General features: G+C 43.8%; 1 protein-coding gene and 1 long non-coding RNA gene across 11 annotated transcripts in view; both read right to left on the bottom strand.

The window, feature by feature from the left end:
- Positions 1-595: 595 nt before the first annotated feature.
- MITF (melanocyte inducing transcription factor) overlaps positions 596-22,468 on the bottom strand; it is a 137,576-nt gene continuing 115,703 nt past the window's right edge. For 6 of the 10 annotated variants that reach the window (XM_083601654.1, XM_083601655.1, XM_083601658.1 and 3 more), the window contains 8 exons: positions 22,008-22,235; positions 17,853-17,939; positions 16,729-16,824; positions 14,054-14,171; positions 11,939-12,013; positions 9,459-9,534; positions 7,898-8,045; positions 596-5,410 (listed from right to left, as the gene is read on the bottom strand). In XM_083601654.1, coding sequence (XP_083457780.1) covers positions 5,006-5,410; positions 7,898-8,045; positions 9,459-9,534; positions 11,939-12,013; positions 14,054-14,171; positions 16,729-16,824; positions 17,853-17,939; positions 22,008-22,235 — 1,233 coding nt within the window. In that variant the 3' untranslated portion in view covers positions 596-5,005. The remainder of the gene's footprint in view (positions 5,411-7,897; positions 8,046-9,458; positions 9,535-11,938; positions 12,014-14,053; positions 14,172-16,728; positions 16,825-17,852; positions 17,940-22,007; positions 22,236-22,468) is intronic. The other 4 variants (XM_083601657.1, XM_083601656.1, XM_083601661.1 and 1 more) reach the window with 1 other exon arrangement.
- LOC310757428 lies at positions 9,550-11,929 on the bottom strand. Its single transcript, XR_014545196.1, has 3 exons — positions 11,657-11,929; positions 10,626-10,820; positions 9,550-10,506 (listed from the first exon to the last, which is right to left on the bottom strand). It is a non-coding gene; the product is annotated as an uncharacterized lncRNA (long non-coding RNA).

The following is a 22,468-nucleotide window of genomic DNA, read 5'->3' as shown; positions in this document are numbered from 1 at the left end:
GAGGTGCAGGCCGGGCCAACCTTCTAGCAGGCCAGCCGCCTCCTGTCTTTTGGTCCCTTGCTCTGGCACGAACAGTGTGAGGGACCAAAATCAGGAAATTCAGGATTGGGAACAGAAGCTGGGGCGGCTTCTGCCGATCCATGATGTCCCGACTAAATCAGGATACTCGAAGGGTCTGGATAATTTGGGAGTGGGAGGGGTGCAAGCAGCTGCTTAGGCAGAAGGCTAGCACCCTCACACACGGCAAACTCAAGTGTGAACTTTAAAAGCGTTACCAGCATATACTGCATTCAAATATTATAAATAAAAAGGATTGCGAGAGAAAGGTTCTGCACGGTGTGCTGAGTTGTCAGTTAAATGGATCCAAGGGAAGACTAAATGGATGCCAAAGAGACAGTGTCAAGAAATCACAGGAAAGATGGTGCAGGAACAAAAGCTGGTCCCTTCTTCTTCAGCCCGATGCTTCCTTTGTCACACAAACTCACACAAAGCTGGAAACACAGTCCATTGGTTCACACAACGCTAAGTATTTCATTTGCACTGTGCACAAATTATGTAGCCGTTGTGCGAAAAACCAAACACTTTAATCCATCTATTAGGAACAGTTCAAATTATTTAATTGGCTTACATTAATATTGATCCATAATTTACAGTGCGATGGACCATACACAACTTATTGCTGTGGCCGACAGCAGGTGAAAAGATCACTAACAGCATGGTACTAAGCATCCAGAACAAGAGGCAGTCATTTATGTCACTTTTTCAAGATACAGAGGCCTTTGATACCATCAATTTCCATTTTTCACCAGTGCATTTTATGTCCAAAAAAATAAAAATAAAAATGGTAAGTGCATTATTTTGTGCTTTGCTTTGTTTATTTTTCTCCATATATGCTTCCTAAAGGCTTTATAGGCATCAGAGTTAATATTGCTTTATCTATCTATCTATCTATCTATCTATCTATCTATCTATCTAAAAGTAGTAAGGAACATGTTCATGGCACTAATATATCTTGCATGGTTTTGGCAACAGTTAAAATTGCTTGGTACTCTGTGTTACCTAGCTAGCCGTGTCATGATTCGCTCCCCGGTTTTGGCATCTGGGCTTGTGTAATCATTGTGGTTTGAAGAAATATCAGAACAGCCACACGCTCCATGATTTCCTACCACTTAGCAAGTGTCTCCAGCATCTCTTCCCCGGTAGAAGCACCACACTTTAAGGCCTAACAGTTCTGCAGCTCTTGGTTCAAAATTAAACAAATAAAACGGCTTCATTCAAGACCTTAATTCCAGGCTTGCAATTCTGGAAGTCCTACTCACTCCAAGAGATTTCAATGTGGGTGATATGAAAACTCCACCTTAAAAACAGAGGGGCTCCAAACATAATTTGAGGAGAGAAAAAAACAAAGTAACCAAGGAGAATGTTGACGTGCAATGTTGAGAAAGCCCAAGGGATTTTGGAAACGCATGATCCAGCTGAAAAGAGCCATAAATCTGATCGAAGAGAAACCTCAACTAGGAAGTTTGCATTTCCCAATGTGCCATGGCAACGCACGCTTGCAATTCAGTCACAGAGTAGGGTTCAATTTTATCAGGACCCAAGTGGTACACTAAACCTTTATTTCTTGACCCAAAAACACTGCTGAGTCAAACCCTGGCAAAAAAGCTTTTCTCAACTGAACATTTGCGCTATGTCTCATTTGTTATTACTACTATAATCAGGGCTTTGTATTTGCAATCACAAAATATGGTACCTAAACATGATGCAAAGCATCCTAAAAAATCTTAGGCTGCTGTTGTTATCGTTGTTAAAAGCAAGTTTCTAGTCCTTGCTGTGCAAAGACAGGCTTGACAGTGTGAAAAAATAAATAATGCCTGAAGCCTGAGAAAGGATGTCCAGTGTTCTGAGGAGCAGGGATGGGGCTAGGTCTGAGCCCACTTAAAGCAGACACCTTGACCCAATGACAAATGAAACATAATAGATTGTGCAAAACAAGCAAATATGTAAGCTTGCCTAATGTGCATATTTTACATGGTTTGCATTGAAGTTAAAAAAAGAAGCCAATATCTAGAAAAGCTAGTATGTACAGGGTACACACAGCTGTAGTTCTCTACTTTTTTACTTCTAAAGATACAGGCCACTTGCATTGTTAAGGATCAAGACTTCACTGAAGCAGACTGGGATAAAATTTGAACCCAGTTCTCCCGTACCGGGGGGGGGGCGGAATAAGCTTCCTTTCCACAATGAAATTCTAACTAGCTTCCAGCTGCTAGTATGCCTCAGGAACCTGCAGTCCTCCAGATGTTCTTAGATTCCAGCTCCATTAGCATGACTAGAGGTCCAGTAAGATGGGAGCTGGAACATCTGGAAGACCACAAGTACTCCATCGCTTGTAGATGGCGACAAACCTTTCATGAGCTGTAACTTGCACCACATTGCTAATGATGGGCCAAACACCCACTTGCCTCCACAGTCACTTACAGACTCATTGTTGAAACAGTGTTTATGGAAGACAATCTTACTCGGCTACGAATGATCGCCAAAGAAAGAAAGAAGAAACAGGTCAGGATTCTTTACTCGCTGTGAAAGCTAACACTGCAATCCCAATCACGCTTACCTGGGAGTAAGCACCATTCAGTTGGAACTTACTTCTAAGCAGGCATGGTTAGGACTGCGCTGTCAGCACTAAGGCAGTTCGAATTTTGACTCCTACATTAACAGTCACCTGTGACCATTATCACTGGCCAGATAATAGTCAAAATGGAGGGGGGCCCCTACCACATGCAGTTGTTGAGTTGGAAGATATTTTGAGGTTAGGAGAAAATGCCTTCCTGTTCCTTCAAACCAGAGTTCCCACCTCTGATTATTTCTCTCTCTCTTTTTTTGTCTACAATGGCCTTTCCCAATCTGGTGCACCCCAGGTGTTTTAGTCTACAACTCCATGCTGGTTGATGCAAGTTGTAGTCCAAAACATCTGGAGGGAGCCAACTTAGGGAAGGCAGGTCTATGTGGACTCTTGGCGTTGCAAAGATGAGGCCCAGGTCTTGCTCCCCCAAGTTAGTGGTGCACTTACAAAGGAGCATGATTTGGCCTTAGTGGTTTCACAGATGTTTAACCAAACTATACAGCAGCTGTTTGCTTTTGAGGCTCGTCTACCTTAACATATCCTGATTGTCACCATGCTTTCACCCTAGCGTTCTGAAGAACTATCAGCTGCCTATAGCTCGGGTTTCCAAAGCACAGATACAAAGCTGGAACAGAAAAGAAGTCCAAGAAATAGTGTCAGAATTCGCACAGGCTTGGGTGAAAGATTTGGGTGCTCTTGCTTCACGTCATGAGCGCTGTGCCCCACCCATCAGCCACCATCAGCAATCCCCTCCTCCCAAACTGTCTTGGGTCGCACACTTCAGTCAGTGCTAGTTCACGGAGACTACGGCTAAATTTAAGGCACTTCACTCTGAATGAGATATGCTTCCCTGCCATTTGCAAGTCAGCTGGGTGTCTGCTAGGGCAGGAAGCCAATCACTTGCTCAACTGGTAAGACCACACAACCACTGTATAAAATATTTAGGCATGACAATCATACAAGTATCACTACTGTTATTGCATAGGACTACGCTGGAGAAGATAATGCACGGAACATGCTCTCACAACAACACTGTTGCATGGTTAAACTTGACAACATTGGGATCAAGTAACAGTTAATACCTGCAGATATAGTAAAATCCTCTTTCAACCTGAAAAATCTAACAGCGCACTAAAGGATATAGCAACCATGTTTCTCAAGCATATTTCTATTTGTCCTGTATCACTAAAAATAAATACGTTAAGTTTGGGGTTGGTTTTTTTTTTCCTTTTTCCTTTTATGTTTTTTTAAACGCAGAGCATCGTCTTGTTAACTAGACCTAAATCTGTACTGTGATTTAAAGCTCTGTCGGTGTCAAAACATTTCTTCCAAGTGAGACTGTAATATATAAAATAGTCACAAAACCACTCTTGAAAAGACAGGAACCTGCACAAAAGCTTACTTTGAAGTGTGTACAAAGAATGCAGAACAACCCCCTTTGTGGGGTTTTAAAATGTTAAAAATAAAATCATTGTGATAACTAGAGGCATTTTCTTACAAATAAAATACAAATGTACTCAGAATGGAAAAAAAAGTGAAAAATTCATGCAAATCAGGTAACTGTACAATGCAATTAAAAAAAACCAAAATCCAATTGGTTATATCCAATTGACAGAAGGTACTAAGATTTTTTTGTTAAGAGCTTGAAATATTCACCAGTCTTGCATTGTTAAAATACCAGTATAGATTTCTTACCATGATTAAAAGTGATTTCTTAAAAAAACACACCCTGAACCATGATTTAGAAGGTTGTCCACTCACCAGAGACCAGAACAAAAATAACCACATGCCAATGTCATTAAATATCTCTCTGTGTCTCTCCCTACTTCATTCTAGCTTGTACTTTGTTCAAGATCACCATGAGTTAATTTCTGTACAGGTGACCCGCTGACATACATATTATATTTAATGCCTTGGGAAAGATTAAATTGGATTAACAAGTACTGTATCTTTAAAAGGAGGCACTATTAAGTCAACACAAAAAAATAGTTTTACAAAGCTAGTCCTTTTTTTGGTTTCTTTACATTCTTCTACGTTTCATTTCCACGTCAATGGGTATCATTTACAGTTATGCAGGAAGTTTCACCTTTTGTGGATCATGGACTTGGCGATCAGTCTAACTCTATTGCTTTCAAGTAGACATGAGCTCACTTTGGAGCTCTTGGCGAATCTGGTTCACAGATGCAGTACAATACTTTGGAAGCATTGGTAGTTTTAAAATAAAATATACAAGTCTCTGCAAACATTAAAAAAGTCACATACACTGGGCTATTTGAAGGTTTATATTAAAAGATAGTTATTAAGAAAACAGAGCAAATTACTTAATCTACTGATCAAGAAACAAAGAAGTCCACGAAGAGCCTTTCTAATTTGCATTCACTAGCAAGCGTGGTCAGATTCCTCCATGCTCACGCTGCTCCTTCGGCTGCTTGTTTTCGACGCCCCAGGAGACAATGAGGAAAGGAGCGGGTCGGTCACCCCGACAGGAGAAAGGGTATCGTCCATCAAGATGTCTTCCAGTTTGGAGCCCATTTTCGTAGGGACAGCATAAGTGCCGGCAGCTGACTCAGTCACATTGGCCAGGCTGTCGTTGAAAGTGATGGTGCCGTCGGTAAGGTCGAGAGTGGTTGTGCAAGACAGGTCGGGGTGGCGCTGCAGGACCTCTTGGCTGCAGTTGTCGACGGCAGGCTCCTGCTTGATGAGCCGGTTCACCATCTCGGGCGAGCAAAGGCCTGTGGACGGCACGATAGAGAGTCCGTGTGCTCGAGCCTGCATCTCAAGTTCCTGTGGTGGAGAACCATGCAGAACAATAAACGTGTTTGAAGAACAATTATGAATTAAGAAATGGCAACTCTGAAAATGGACACTTCCCTGCAAAATAGACCATTAAATCCATGTGTCAGGCTTCAGGGAATTTCTTCTATTCTACGTCAGATAAGCGCCGGCTTATCTGTGCTTTCTGCCTCTGAGCTTTTTGTTCTACTACTCTCAAAACACGCCGGGTCCTGAGAAGGGTGTCAGGAATGCTGTCTAAAGTCACTGAGTCTGTCAGCTATCTCTCCCCTGGTGTTTCTTCTTCTTGCTGCTCTCCCAATATTTCCCAGTGTCTCTCCTCTAATCTATGACCTTCTGCAAACCACTGTTGTAATTCTATACCGTCTTCCTCTTCTCCGGAAGGTTCAGGAAGGGGGGGGGTTCCCACCATTCCTCCTCAGTCCAGTCCCCGACATCATGTTATGCTGACTGTATCTGCTTGTTTTAAAATACCTGTTCTGTGTGTGTGAGTGGTGGGGAGGGCAACCAGGCTGGGAACCAGACTAGCACACAAACAAAAAACTGTCCCTGGATGTTGATATTTGCACTGGTATTTGCAATTTTCGTTGTATAAGTTTCACTCTGCTGAAAAGGAGCAGAAGCTTGGCTTGATTTACTTTGTAAAGGTTTGCCATGTTGCCAGTGGCTATTCGCCACTGTTGCTTACTGCCGCATTCTCTGAGCTCCACCCTACAAAGTCATGGCACAAGTGGAATGACCACACAATGCCCTCCTTCTCCTCCTCCTGTGTGCCTGCCCCCTAAATCTACACTGGATGCGGCCACAACCCTCTAGATCAGAGCTTGAGGTAGGGAGGCTTGGAGGGAGAGGAAGTTGCTTCCACAGTGACTTGGTTGGATTCAACCTTCTGCGTTACAGTTTGACACAATGGCCTCAAAGTGAAGCTAATATGCATACTATTGCCTTTTAAAAAAATGTTCCTGATGCTTTTGTGATACAAACGGGGGAGAAGTTCTGTTCAGTTCACATTTAAAGGCACATCTACCTAAGTCACACTTTGCAAAATGACGCACAAACCAAAAGGCAGTCATCCTTCGAAATCTTCCCTTCTCTGAATTTTGCAGTGCCAAGTAATGTGTACAAATTGCACATAACTAGGGTAACGTGTGCCTGGATACGCATATATAGTGAAAACAACATACAAACACCCAGTTTATTAGAGAAGCTGTTTTGCCAAAATGTGTATATATTAGGCAGAGCTGTGTACAAAAATGTGTCTATTAGGAGAAATAGGCACAAAAAGGCTGATGAATTTTCATGAGGGTGTGTGTGTGTGTGCGCGCGCTTTAAATGAGAAACTGATGTGGGGGAAATGGAGAGAAACCAAAACTGACAGGTCCACCCATTCATATCGTACAGTACACTTGTTATGCTCTCCTGCATTGTAGCCCATTCTGATCTCTAGGTAGAAGGATGAGCCTAAGCATGTTTAATATATAAACAAAATGTAAATAAATAATCCGAGACCTCCTTTACCATTCAGGTATAGGGAAGTACACATTGCTTCCCACACTTGCACTTCTGGAGCACTGCCTGGTGTCGCAGAGAATGAGGCCATGACTTCTATCTCCTTGGTTACAGAACACAGTGCATGTGAGAGGAAGTGGGAATGAGGGAAACGCCCCTTCACTGAAGTTGCTCTCTTCCCCTGAGCCACAGTTCTATCTAAACCCTTTTAGATCTCTTTATTTTATGAAATCATTCAGCAGGGCAACTTTTCCCTGCAAGGATTCTGTTTTATGTGTTGGTGGTTTATTAAGATGTTCCGTATCTGTAATGTAGTGCCCTCCAGATGCTGTCGAACTCCAACCCCGATAGGTGCCAGCTCGCTGGAGCCCTGGGTGCCTGAGCACCCACAAAATTCCCCATTAAGGGGCTGGGCACCCACAAAGCCCGTGGCCCCAGACACCTGCGGCCAAACTGGCACTCTTGCCAACCCCCATCATTCCGGACCACAGGCCATGCTGGCTGGGGTAGTTGAATAAGGTGTGAGGAAATTTTAGGGCTGGTCCTGAATACTGTATCCGTTTAGAAAGCACATATTCTGCCTACTGGAAACTATTTCCATGTTGCCTTGCTGACTGCACCTGGATGGTCATATCTTGTCTTAACCATGCAAGATGTGCATAAGCCTTTGTGGCTCAACCCCTGGTTTGTTCTGAAAGTGGTGACCATTGTTTCCAGTTTGGACGAAACAGGAAACTATGGTTAATTGAAACGTCTTCATTTCATTCTGCTGTGTCACAATGGGAGAGGAGAAAGAGATGGATGCACAAGCAAAAGGCTCATCCTACATTGCCTGAAATATGATCATTTGAATGTAGTTCTTATGATTGCTGTTTCAGGGCAGACTAATATTAAGGGAGCAATCTGGAAAACACACACACACACACACACATCTGAAGTGCCATTATATTTATGCATTAATCAGCAAACCTGTATTCTGAGCAAAAGGTGCCTGTTGGCATGTTCCAGTTTCTTTTGTCTGTTCTCTAGTTCTTTTGTACGTTGCTGTTCTCTTTGCAACTTGCGGATGTAGTCCACAGAGGCCTTTAAAATAGTTCCCTTATTCCAACGCATGTCCCTGCAAGATGGAATGTGAATAATCAAATCTGTAAAGAAGCAGCATTGAGGGGATGGCAGGGGGAGACATTTGTAATACTGAAAATGCATTTACATTAATATGCTCCATTTTAGTGTAATCCATCTTTTTTTTAAAAAAAAAGTGAGGATTTAATAGGTTTGCACTCAAACAACATAATAACAAAGCCTACTTTTTGGGGTTTTGCTGGGAAGCGGGGCTAATCAATGGTTTCTCATAGGAAAGTCGCCTTCTGTTCTTTTAGGCAGACCTACATTGCTTTTGAAGGGACACGGTTGGCGCTGTGGGTTAAACCACAGAGCCTAGGACTTGCCGATCAGAAGGTCGGCGGTTTGAATCCCTGCGACGGGGTGAGCTCCCGTTGCTCAGTCCCTGCTCCTGCCAACCTAGCAGTTCGAAAGCAGCCAAAGTGCAAGTAGATAAATAGGTATCGCTCCAGCGGGAAGGTAAACAGCGTTTCCATGCGCTGCTCTAGTTCGTCAGAAGCGACTTAGTCATGCTGGCCACATCACCCGGAAGCTGTACACTGGCTCCCTCGACCAATAAAGTAAGATGAGCGCCACAACCCCAGAGTCGGTCATAACTGGACCCAACGGTCAGGGGTCCCTTTACCTTACCTTTACATTGCTTTTGTGCTTGGTATGTAAAGCAGCAGCAGGCAATGGTATTCAACTAACTCAGAGTAGACCCACTGAAACTAATGAACATGGTTTAAGGAGCCATCCTAGGTAAAGGAAGCCAGTGTAATTTATGCCAGTTAAAGTTAAGCCAGCAGATCCAAACTCCATTCAGGAGCAGTGCTGCTGCCAGTTGAGCCTGGCACCAAAGCCTGGCAGAAGGAAAGCAAGAATTTAAAACAGAGTTTGACTTACACCACCCTTTTTCCAGGGGAGAACTTCTGCCAAGTTAGGATCCAACCTAAGCCCCCCTGCCCCTCTCCAGCAATGCCCATTTTTCAGGGCTCACGTCAGCATAAGGGCTACTGGCCTGGCTCAGCAGGTGAGACAAGGAGAGCATAACTTGGCTGCACTGGGAGTTGGTCGGCTGAGCAGGAAATCCAATGCATATTAACTTGCTTATCCTGGTGAATCTCGGCTTTGGACTAAGTTAGGTCCATTAATTTCAATAGCTCTACCCTGAGCAAAACTTTGACTACTATCCACTATTTTGTTGGGTGGCTGATGTTGCCTTTCCCTGTAAGTTTTGAGGAACCCAGGTTATGTTTAATAGTTAAACATGTTCATAGAACTGGCAATGCAGTTGGATTAAATGCAGCTGGATTAAATGCCCTATGTCACAACAGTATTCCAGAGCATAAGGAACATCCACTAATTTCTCAAAAGAATTTCACCCCTTGCATTTGATAACCCGTTCTAGGACATTGACAGTACTTACGGGTCGTTCGACTTGGGTATCAAAGTGCCAAGTTCTTTTATACGATCGTTAATATTGAATCGTCGTCTTCGTTCAACTTTTAAGGAATCAAAACAAATTAGTAATCAGCGACAGTCCAAAAGGTAACATAATTGTCAAAAGCATCTTGCAAAATACAACTGCAGATATAAGAATTTTACTTAAGTAGAGATGGGACACAGAGATGCATTGATTAAAGAGCAAGAAGAAAGGAAGAAACCTCATTCTGCTCTTTTTTTAATTGCCACAAAAGTCTGAGGCCACATCTGTTTTCCAAGCACATCATCCAACTCCCCCATGGGAAGTTAGTGGAAAGTTCTGCTGATTAATCTGAGCGACCTAGGAAGGGTATTGGAGGAAATCTTTTAGAACTGACCAGCACATGCTTATTATCCTTTACTGGTTTTTAATCTATGACTAAAGATGAACAAGACTAATCTTGTTTTGCTTTAGCCACATACCCAATGTTTTCCTAAACCACAGACCCTCTTTTCTGGTAAGATTACACATCCCCAAGCATTGTCTAAATTCAAACTTGGTCCTATCAAATTCTGTTTTCCCAGTCAGGAGGTTGGTGTCCATTCCATGAATGGAAGGGTTGTTTCCATTCCTAGAAATGACTGAGATCCAGCAGAGGCTCCCACATGAGGACAGGAGGATGCAGTTCATTGATAATCCTTTCCCTCTATAGTGCCCCATAGCCCCTCCTATAATGTTACTGAGAATTCCCAGAGAGGCACAGGATGCAGAGGAAGGGCAACAAGCATATTTTATTCCTTCTTCCTGCAGAAGCCTCCTATGAGTGGAAATCGGAGGAATTATTGAACCAAGCCCAGGTCTGTTATGCCATTTTTCTGCAAGAATCCTCACTTTTGATATGGTTTTTGAGCTGAGAACTGTGTTGGGACATTTGGGAAGTACGAGCACCAGTGGTTTGCCAAGGTCTGATTTGCACACTGATCTGTGAGGTCAGTTTGCATCCAAATTCTTCAAGGATCTCTAGGTAGCATCTAAGGCAGCCTTTCTCAACCTGTGGGTCCCCAGATGTTGTTGAAATACAATTCCCATCACCCTTAGCTAGCAAGGCCAGAGCACAGGGATGATGGAAGTTGTAGTCCAGCAACATCTGGGGACCCACAGGTTGAGAACCGCTGATTCTAAGGCTTCTGTGACTTGCATTTGAAGATCCTTCAGAATTACATCGTCTTCAGCAAGGCACTTGGCTGACCAAAAATTGTGCAAAGTAGAAGGCACTGGAATTTCAACTGCACAAGCATTGTGGAAATGGGTGAGTTTTGCTTCTAGATGGGGGCCTAATCTGCAAAGAGTTTTGGTTATTTTAAACTTACAGTGGTGCCTCGCAAGACGAAATTAATTCGTTCCGCAAGTTTTTTCTTCTTGCGAGTTTTTCGTCTTGCGAAGCACGGTTTCCCATAGGAATGCATTGAAAATCAATTAATGCATTCCTATGGAGACCACTTGCCAGACTGGCGGTGCGGAGAAGGGCTTTTCTCCCCACCGCAAGCCTTCAGGACAGGTACGGGAACAGAGGGGAAGGCGCGCAGCGCTTCTCCTCTGTTCCCGGGGCTTGCGGTGGGAGGAGGTTTTTTCCTCCCCACCGCCAACATTCAGAACAGCATTCTGAATGTTGGCGGTGGGGAGGAAAGCCCTCCTCCCACCGCAAGTCTTCAGGACAGCCATCCGAAGGCTGGCGCGGGGAGAAGGTCTCTCCGCCCCACCGCCAGCCTTCGGAGCAGCCTTCCAAAGGCTGTCGGTGGGGCGGAGAGACCTCCTCCCGCCGCCAGCCTTCGGAGCAGCCTTCCAAAGGCTGGCGGCGGGAGGAGGTCTCTCCGCCCCACCGCCAGCCTTCGGAGGAGCCTTCCGAAGGCTGGCGGCGGGAGGAGGTCTCTCCGCCCCACCGCCAGCCTTCGGAGGAGCCTTCCGAAGGCTGGCGGCGGGAGGAGGTCTTTCCGCCCCACCGCCAGCCGGAGGAGGAGGTCCGAGGACAGCGGGGAAGACGCGCTGCGCTTCCCCGCTGTCCTGGAGATTTCCCTATGGGCTTTCGTCTTGCGAAGGAAGCCCATAGGGAAATTCGTCTTGCGAAGCGCATCGAAAAACGGAAAACCCTTTCGTCTAGCGGGTTTTTCGTCTTGCGAGGCGTTCGTCTTGCGGGGCACCACTGTACTCGATTTTCCCTGGAAAGGGAAAATCCAAATTAAAGGGTAGGGGAGAATAGAGGAAGGTATGTGATGTTGCTGCAACCCCCCCCCCAAAAAAACCCCCTGCATGGCTGATGAGAACTGTTCTTACAATATACACTCATCTGGAAGTACCCAGGAATTAAGAGGGCAAATTTAACCTATTTCAATACGGACTGTGTGGTAAAGGTAATTCCAGAACATGATGTGCGAATATTAAACCCCTATTTTCACAAATTAAATAATGAAAAACAAGAAACTTACTCAAATTGTGATTGTCTTTCTTTTGTCTCTCTTTGGCCAGCGCTCTCGCCTCTGACTCTGTTGGAAATACACATGCTATGCATGTTAACGAAGTAATTAGAATTAGAGATATGTAAGAAAGGCAGCGCTAAGCTAAGAAAACATTCACACATTTCACATGCACTTTTTGCATGCAGCATCAGCACAAGACCCTTGCAATGCTTCTTGTTTACTATCACAGAATATTATCACGCAGTACTATTTAGTACGCCCCATCCTAAATATTGGTGCAGGCTGGAAGATTAACAAGTTTGGAACATAAACTTTCAGGGCCAGGCACATGGCTACTAGTCGTTGGTGAATAAGTTTTCCAAGTGGACAAGGTACTGAAGTAACATTTTCCCTTTAGACAGCAGTGAAACCAGGGGTATTAAAGCTCTTGTCCTTTTCCATGGAAGCCATTGCTTTCTGCAGTGAAATAAAGCCAACATCTCTTGCGCCTAAATATGAAAACCAAACTAGAAAGGGCAACGTATGCAGGAGTTAACAAGTTTATGAAGGTCAGGCACACAAAATGTATAGTACATCTTTTGTGTAGGCCACTTTTGGTTTACGTTCCAAGTTAGGGCAATACAGGGCCCTTTATTATAAAAACAAAATAATGAACAAAAGCAGCATCTCCTTGCTGATGCTGCATACAACACAATGGTGCATTATCTTTGCCTGCTGCGAGTCTTGTTATTTTTCCTTCGTTAAATAAAACAGGCAAATGGTAGACATTATGGAAGCGCTGCTCTGCACTCATGACTTGTCCCATCCATTCATAGATGCAACTGCAGCTCGGTACAATGTGACTAGTACAATGAACTTTCTGAGAGAACTTGACATTTCACGTTTCAACACAGGATCATTTATTTTCAGAGTACACTATGTGAACTGCTTCGGGATACGGTCTAACCTTGAGCAACTTAAAAGATTATTTAAAAAGGCAAGCGTCTAACTGCCCATTTGCCATGGATCTGACCAGCACCGTCTTCACAGATTCAATGATCTACAATCATCGAGTCTTTCCACCGCTATGTAGTATGAATGGCAGAAGTAAGAATGGCAACCATTAAGGCCAGCCATAGTGAGCCCAACAACAAAATAAGTTTTATTGTCAAAGTTTCTCCTTATTCCCTTAATTCCTGCCCGCCCCCCAATGTATGCTTGCTCGATTTCCTTCTCCTTGACCGTGCTCATTGCATCTCCACTGCAATTACAGTGGTACCTCGGGTTACATATGCTTCAGGTTACATACACTTCAGGTTACAGACTCCGCTAACCCAGAAATAGTACCTCAGGTTAAGAACTTTGCTTCAGGATGAGAACAGAAATCGTGCTCCGGCAGCGTGGCGGCAGCAGGAGGCCCCATTAGCTAAAGTGGTGCTTCAGGTTAAGAACAGTTTCAGGTTAAGAACGGACCTCCAGAACGAATTAAGTACTTAACCCGAGGTACCACTGTACACTTCTGTGGCAGATTGGTAGATGGCACCCCTAAGTGTCCACTGTCTGTTACACAGCATCCTGAGATGCTTTGTACTTCGATACCCTAAAATAAAATGACATGCTTGCAACGCTGGTCTTTTCTCCTTTGAAATATACATCAAGCAGCAGCCCAATTCTTTTCCATCGCAACCAATGTTCTTCTTAAAAGCTGGAATCCGCAGCTTATAGACATCTGCATCCTTGCGGTGCTTCATACGTTATGGATTAAAAATGTGCCCGATGTGTAAACTCAAAGCACCGACTGACTTGAAGCACTTTTAACACCTGGGGAAAGGATGCCGAGCTGTCTGGTCCAGCAGGGTTTTGATTTGGAAAGGGCTGTAGTTCAGTGGCAGAATATTTGCTTTCCGTGCAGGCGGCTCAATAAATGGGATCTCCAGGTGAGGCTAGAAAACACGGAAACTTTGGAAAGCTGTTGCCAGTCAGAATAGGCCATACTGAGCAAGGTAAACCACTGGCCTGGTTCAGCATCCAATGTTCCCGGTATAAATGTATTACCGGTAATTTATAGGTTCAGCAGAATTCTTAAGTTCCTAGGAACACCTTTATCAGAAAATGCACATTTTGAAACATACTGTTCTAAGTTACCTGTGAGTTCCCTTTTTATATTAGGAAGGTTGGCAGGACAAGAGTTGCTGATGTTGAGTCCGGGGGGAGGCATGCCTTGATTGCCATAGAGGTCCACAAGATTGCCGGAGACAGGTAACTGGGGGAGAGGGAGACAACGGAGGGTACGGATTATTTCCAGTGTCCCATACGAGACCCTTGGATGCAGAAAACTGAAGCAAAATGACGGCTAACACTTTTTGCACTGTTGGCCACTTGCTAAGGCAATTCTGCACAGGACACATACCAGGGCCGGCCCTCCCATGAGGCAAGGCGAGGCAACCAGCTCAGGTGGCAGGGTCCATAGGGGCAGCTGATCCCCATGCAGATCTTCATTCCCCTCCTTGTTTCTGATGTAGAACTTCAATCGCCTATTCTTCCCTAGTGGGTGCCACTTTGTGATTTGCCTCAGGTGACAAAACATTTTGGGCCAGCCCTGATCCATACTACGTATGGATAAGGAGATACCGGGTGCATGCTCAGAAACAGCAGCTGGTTCAGAACACAGCTTAAGAGTGGGCTGCTCAGAGTGCAAACTTCACTGGTTCCCCTTGGGTTTCTGGGCACAATTCAATGTGCTGTGTTTGTTCTATAAAGGTCTAGATGGTTCTAAGTGGCTTGAGGCACAGGGGTCGCATTCACGGGGCTTTTTCAGATAAGGAAGTGCAATGAAAGGAAAAACACCCACACCACCTACAGCCTCTTCTCAAGAGTAAGGCAAGCTTGAGCATGCACCCACCAAAATTGTAAAGGTGGGTGCCCAAAGAAAGGGACAGGGGGAATAGAAGCAAATTTTGGAGGAGAATTAATTTTCCAAGAAATTGGAAGGCAGGTTCCAGCAAACCACTAGGTAAACCTATCCACAGTTTAGGTTTCCGGCATAACACTAAACCATGGTTAATCAAAAACAGAAGTGAAAGTTTCCAATCTCCAGTCACCCAAGAGTGCCAACTTGAATAAAATATTGGAGGAGGAGGCAGGCAAGCCCCACCCTGAATAATTGATCACACGATGTGGTACATGCACACCACTTCAATGGCAATGTCCATCAACTTTGGGGGATGGCCCCCTCATATTTTATTGGGGTGGACAAAGCCCACTCAGTCCCTAAGGGTTGGCTCCTATGCAGCCCCCCATACACACACTTTGTCTGGTTCCAATCATGAAAAAACATGGTTTAATGTGATGTCTCCGTGCAGCCACTTGTGACCTTAAATGAGATTTATGACAGAGATGAAGGGCCAGTGCAGAAGTATATAATGCTCGCATTTCATGCTCCTAATGTAAATGGCACTTTAATGATCTCTGTAGATGCTTGAGTAGCAATTGAGCACAGCTTGCAATGTAACAAACAGGGGCTAAACCTTTGCTGCAAAACAACAGAATCTTTGTTCTCTCTCTGAGTGTAGAACTATTTATAGGCTGCAGGCAAGCTACTTCCTCTGCAGGGATTTTGCATACCTCCTGTTTAGGAGCCCAGACATCTTACCACTGATAATGTTAAGACTGAAAATGCAAACAACTCTTAGGGAAAGGCAATGCACTTCCGAAGCAAGGTTAACTTATCCTGGATATTACAACTTGTTTCAGGCAAAACACTGCATGAATTGTGGCTGTGTGTTTCTAGAGGATGAAACTTACTGAGACTTGGTGTTACTCTTGAATCCAGTCCCTTCTACTTATCGCACACAGGGCCAGTATCCCTAGTCAATAGGTCATCAAGGCCTGTCCTAGGCGTTGCTGTTTCAACTACCATTTTGTTGGTAGGAAAACAAAGGAACACATAATTCTATCAAATAAATAATTATTGTTATGAAAATGGGGAGGACCAGGCTCGCCATAATCTCTAGGGTCAGTAAAGAGCTGAAATTTGAGCAAACTCATAAATTCATGAAGCAAGCAAAGGCTGGCTAATTAAAACTAAGCCAAGTGCTGTTGCATTCCATTTAGGATCAGAAAGCCCAGGCATCTTCACTTAGCTAGCTAGGGATAAGCCAATTCATTAACATGACAAAAGGGGTTGGTGGCCTTTTATGAGAAATCCACTGGTCTGGGCAGACAGTGGTTGCCAAGCTGTTGGGGTACTGCTGTCTGAGGTGACAGGAAAAGAGTGTTTTTAGCAAGGTGTGCTGGGAAGAAGGAGGAGTGGGAGGACAAAGAGAGAACCATCTTAGCAGACTGGGTGAAGGGAAGTTAGGAAAGATACCTTGGGCTGCAGTGCTGCACAGCTTGTGGGGAACAAGCCCCTCTTGAGATGGCCATCCAAACTCAGGTGTAAACGTGCGAATAAATTCTATTTCTTAAAGCTACAACAGTCTCCACTGTGTCTTGCATCTCAAAGAAACAGAGACCCTGGGTCAACGCCTGGAACCCCCTGGAATCTTGCTACCGATCAGCGGAGCGGTAGAGGCTCCCATCTTTTGCAACAATATGGTTGCTTGCAATAAACAGGCATTGTTCTTTATTTTAGATTAGATTGAATTGCTGATTACTATTTCAGCTGGGGAAGGCAGCTAGTTAAAACATGCCACATTTAAACAAACAAATAAACTCAACTTTCATCCTTACAGGCACTCTGAAATAGAGGTGCTGAATAATACAACAGCAAAACAAACAAACAAACACCCCACCAAAACACAGAATATAAACACAAGTACCGTATTTGCTATTTGTAGGGCAGGATCCATTAAACCAAAGATTTCTTCATTATAACTTGACTCCAAACTGATAATGTCGTCAATTACATCATCCATCTGTAATGGAAAGGTGGGACATGTAAGAAATAGGAACTATGTTCAAGAGGAGGCGTACTAATCTGCCAATGTGAAGAGAGAAACACTAGCCAGCAAGATGCCCAGACCTTTAGCTACTCCCAATTTAGTGGCTGGAGCATTAATTGCATAACTAGTGGCAGTGTAGGGGTGGGTGGGGAGGAAGAGCTACAAGGAAGGGAGAACTGTACCCTCAAGTTCAGAGTCAATACCACATGCACAGATTTCTCCTTGTCCTTTTAAAATAGAGGACAAGGAACAAGCCCCTTGTACCAAAAGGTATATTAGTGAAATACTACAGGCATTCCTGGATGTGACACTAAATACTGAAGTCAAAGAGGGGATATTTCAGTCATTAACACAGTAACAGTAACAAAACCTAAGAGTGACACTGATGGTTTGTTTGGCACGAAGCCTTAGCAAATTTGCAGGCAGTTCTGCGATACGTATGGTCCGTGCTTTATGCTTGATTGCAACAGTCGCATTTCACACTTTTAGGTGTACATTAAAAAAAAGTGAGTCTGGAATAGACGCTGTTATTTCCGATTGCAAGGAGGCTTTGTATCTCCTCTTAGCAAAATGGGAATCCCATTCTTTTTCCAGCTCCTCTGTCAACTAGTAAAGCTAAAAGACCTCTGGATGGTTAAATCCAGTCAAAGGAGACTATGGGTGTGGTGCTCATCTCACTTCAGACCAAGAAAGTCGGCGTTTTTCCACAGACAGCTTTCCAGATCATGTGGCCATTATGATTAAACCGCTTCCGGTGCAATGGAACACCATGATGAGTACCAGGGCGCACGGAAACGCTGTTTACCTTCCCGCCACAGCGGTATCTATTTATCTACTTGCACTAGCATACTTTCAAACTGCTGGTTGGCAGAAGCTGGGACAGAGCAATGGGAGCTCACCACCGCAGAGCAGATTCAAACCGCCAACCTTCTGATCGGCAAGCCCAAGAGGCTCAGTGGTTTAGGCCACAGCGCCACCCGCGTCCCTTTGTCAACTAGTACCTGCATGCAAGATGCTCGAGAATGTGTGTTGAGAGTCTGGCATTCATTCTCCACCCTGTTGCTTTGCTCTTCAAATTTATAAAAGCCCTGTAAACACGAAAAATGAGAAATATAAGGAGAAGAGGCTAGACATGTGCAGAGGTTTACAGTTAAGGGGGTCGATCTTCCTTAGAATGGCTGGTGTCGTGAACATACCAAATACCAGAATAATAACTAGAGAACTTTGAACCACAGTTTAAAATAACTAGGTAGGCCAGGCCCATCCAGACTCACCCTGAATGCCAATTCTGCAATTGACTTGACATATAGCAGCTATTCCCATTCTCTGTACCAATTATGTGCTGAATGCATTACAGCTATGTGGAAATGGACTAATATGTGCAGCCCTAAATGTGACATGAAGGCTGGCAACATCAATCCCGCCATATGGGAATCCCTTGCAGACAACCATAGTGCCTGGAGACAGACAGTCAGGTTGCGCATCCACAGCAGTGACCAGAGAAGGAATGACCACTGGAAGGAGTGCAGTGAGAAGAAACTCCATGGTGCATCTGTCGTAGCACAACTGGATGCCTTTATACGTCCCAGCTGCAACAAAACATGTCTCTCTCGTATCAGTCTCTACAGCCACAGCAGGCGCTGTGACCTTCCACCAGTTAGACTTCGCCTACAAAGGTACACTCCTCCATTGTCTCCAGAGACGGAAGGATGTCAACAATGTGACCCAATGGAAGTTTTGTCGTTTAAGACCGTTCATCTAAATTCCAAACTAGATGCTCATTTTGACTGCAGCTTCTGCTAAGTTTCTCCTTCATGCACCCACCGATTCCTTTCATTGTTAACAAGGAATCCTAAGAGCAAATATCCTTCCCCCCCCCCAATATAATCAAATCCCACAACATCTACCTTTTTTGGGTTCAGTTCCACAAAATAACTCAGGTATAGGCTAATATGCACAAGTGCAGAGACAGGTAATAGGAAGTACTTATTCATGTAGCTTATAGTTAAGCTATGGAACTTGTTCCCATAGGAGACAGCAACAGCCACCAGCCATGTTCTTGACTTCTCAAGCCTTATTTAGCTTCATACCAAGTTATTCAAAGGGCTGCCACAGACTGAAGATCAACTAGGGAGACAGAAAGGCTGACAGGCCGGAGGAATCTGGCCTTTTCCATGGTGGCCCCACCATTGTGAAACTCACTGCCCTAAGAAAGAGGATTGGCCCCTTCCATGCTATCATTTAAAAGTTAAAGGTAAATGACCCCTGACAGCTAAGTCCAGTTGCAGACAACTCTGGGGTTGCGGCGCTCATCTCGCTTTATTGGCCGAGGGAGCCAGTGTACAGCTTCTGGGTCATGTGGCCGGCATGACTAAACCACTTCTGGCGAACCAGAACAGCGCACGGAAGTGCTGAACCTTCCTGCCGGAGCGGTACATATTTATCTACTTGCACTTTAACGTGCTTTCGAACTGCTAGGTGGGCAGGAGCTGGGACTGAGCAATGGGAACTCACCCCGTTGTGGGGATTCGAACCACCGACCTTTTGATCGGCAAGTCCTAGGATCTGTGGTTTAGACCACAGTGCCACCTGCGTCCCTATGCTATCATAGGACATAGGGCATCATCTCTAAAAAAAAATTTTGTTCACATAGGGGCTTCTGTTTCGGTGCAGCAGTGGGTGGGTGATGGAACTGGATTACAGAAAGTGAAATGTGTTTTGCTGCTTTTGTTATTAATGGTGTGTCATTTGATACGTTATAGGGTTTTTAAATATTTGTATATTAAAATATTTGGACCAGTGGCATACAGATCCATTAAATGAAAACGATAATATAGGGAAGCAATGTCGTAAACAAGCAGTCGTTAGTACAGAAGGTGAGCAACAATAGGGTATTTAAAACAGATTTTAATAGTTAAAACCAATGGGTGTGTAAATAGTGGAATGGGTGGACATACAATCAGCAAGTTAAGGAATATATGGCAGTCCACATAGATACTGGAGCGTTAGTGGGTAATTATCATGAAATTAGAATTCTGGGTCACCTAATGAATTCTGGGTCACCTAATGAAACTAACAACCAGACAATTTGGCAAAGGCAGATATCATTTATTTAAAACATTTATATGTTTTTCATAGATTCCAGAGTGGTTTGCAAGCATTAAAACTATAATAACCATATGCAAAATACTTTGGCATATCATAATTAACTTACAGAATTTGCCATTATAAGATGCAGAAATTACTATTGGCTTAGTTTGCTCCAATAGGGGATTAGAGAAATTCAAAGAAGATAGGTTTATTAGAGGGTAGGGATGAAAGGATGTGTCAGTTTTAGCTACACTGTTCCTCATTTTTCTTAACTTCATTCATCCCATTTCTTCATGTTGGTGTTTTTTTTAAAACAGCCTACCCAATAACTTGTACGCAATTTCATGTGCGCTTCTCTTAATATACACCTTTTTTTAAAAAAAAACCACACATTTATTTATCATATATCAATAAATATCATTTATTTACCTAATGCTAGTCCTACTCAGAGCAGACCCACTGGAATTAATGACTAATTTATCTCCGTAGGGCTTCTCTGAGTTAAAATTAGTTGCAATATTTATTCTTACAAAAGCAGTTTCCTTGCATAATTTGCATTCCTATATCTTACATTCCAAAATCACAAACTAAAATAATTTGTACACATTGTGGTATAGATTTTGGCATATTTGGAAGCAGTTCCCCACGATTTAATGAATTTTGTATGCATTTTTGTATACCCTTGCCCCTAGCATAAGAGTTTTTGAAAATAGTTTTTAAAAACTGAATGTTGTACAGTATTACAGAAGCAAATTTCAAAGGATAGCGATGTTTCAGTTTATGTATTTGTTCGGGAAGTTCGCTTAAAAATGCAAACCAAATGAATTGGCCCCTCCTTCCCTATCAGCAAACAGCTAAATGGAATCTCTGTGTTTGGAGGAAGCAAGCCACTGATGGCTAGTTCATGGGAGACGAACAACAGAAAATCTGGTTAGTCACTGTATGAAATAGGATGCCTTTCTCTACAGACCCACAGTCACATATAACAAGTCTCTTCTTATGTTCCAAGTATGTGCCCTGGCAGGCAATTCAAAAATGTCACTGTGTGGTGGAATCATGCCATCTGCATCCACCCTGAGTCACAATAACATTTATCCCAGAAAGTTTTGAAAGAAACAAGAAGGACATTGTATGCTAAAAGGTCAGTTGCATCCTTCCACACAGTGTATGCTAACACAACACAAAGAAAATCTAAGTAATTTCGCTAAGGGTTGGCACAGGTTTTTTTTTTGGTTGTTGTTAAGCAATGTGTTATTTTTACACAAAACGCATTCACATTAATACCGTGACTTGTTTTGCCTTCTTAAAAAATGAGTTACATAATTAGCTGTTAACAAGAGTAAATTAAAGAGCAGCATTCACGCATCGTAAGGAATACACAGAGGGCTCCGGCTTAACTCTTCCCCTTGTGTGAGCGGGAGCAACAAACAATGATCACTTGCTTAGTGTTTGTTCCAGGTGTACAAACCATGGTTGGTTTGAGTGAAACAAGTCGTGGTTCCTGGTTTCAATGTAACGGTAAGTGGAAGGAGTGAAGTGGGAGCATTTTGGTAGAATATTCCGTTCCAGGCATGATCGTTGTGCCATGATTGTTGTATGTCACATGCCTGTTTACATTCCCGCACAGCACAGCTTGCTGGGAACTTCTGTTTGTGTATAGCTTTTGCTTATGCTGTTTGCTTGGACGCAAAGGGGAGAAGACATGTTTTTCCTCTCGTCTTGATGATGAATAAACTGCCTGTAAATACGCTTTACACAGCCTCTATCTGCCACTTCCGTTGCATGTTATTCACTCTGCTGATTAGAGCGTGCTCAAGCTTCTGGAGGCTTCTGAAGCTGTGAGTCGCTGTTTGATGCTGAGCCACGGACCGGAGATTGCCTGGCTGCCGGCTGGTGGGCTGGAGCCAGCTGGGGGCCAGCGAATTGCCCCCGTTCCCTTGGACGCATCCCAACACATTTGTAATAAGTCAGGATGCATGGTGTGTGAACCACTGCTATGACATAAATATCTGCATGTTTAGATGGAGGAGGGATAACACAAATAGACAACGTAAGATCTTCCTTACCTCCTTTTCACAGTTGGAGTTGAGCGTAAGCATGGCCATTGGGCTATTTGGTGCGCTGCTTCCAGTGCCAGGCGGTATAATATGATCCCCTGGCTGATTTGGGCACGGTAAGCTTAGCGCCTGGTTGGTGTGCTTGTTTCCTAATGTAGTAGAGAGGTACTGCTTGACTTGCTGCCGTTGAGCTTGTTGGATGTGGTACTTGGTAGGGTTTTCCAGGTGAGTCTGCACCTGCAAAGGCATAATAAGAAGGTGGTGGCACCTAGTTAGTGTTCATCATTTCAACATCAGTTTCTGTGCATTCATCTGGCATGGGTTTATCTAGCGCTGAAATTTTTTAGGTTGCGCCTGGAAATACAGCTCATTTGCAAGTTCAGATGTTAAAAAGAAATGCACGTAAACGAAGGCAAACACATAGCTTATAATAAAAATCAAAGGCAGGTTTCGCAAAAGATGACAGGCGG

This window comes from Podarcis filfolensis (assembly GCF_964270895.1).
Source record: "Podarcis filfolensis genome assembly, chromosome: 2".
Taxonomy (NCBI): domain Eukaryota; kingdom Metazoa; phylum Chordata; class Lepidosauria; order Squamata; family Lacertidae; genus Podarcis; species Podarcis filfolensis.
This window is presented reverse-complemented; position numbering and strand designations above follow the sequence as displayed.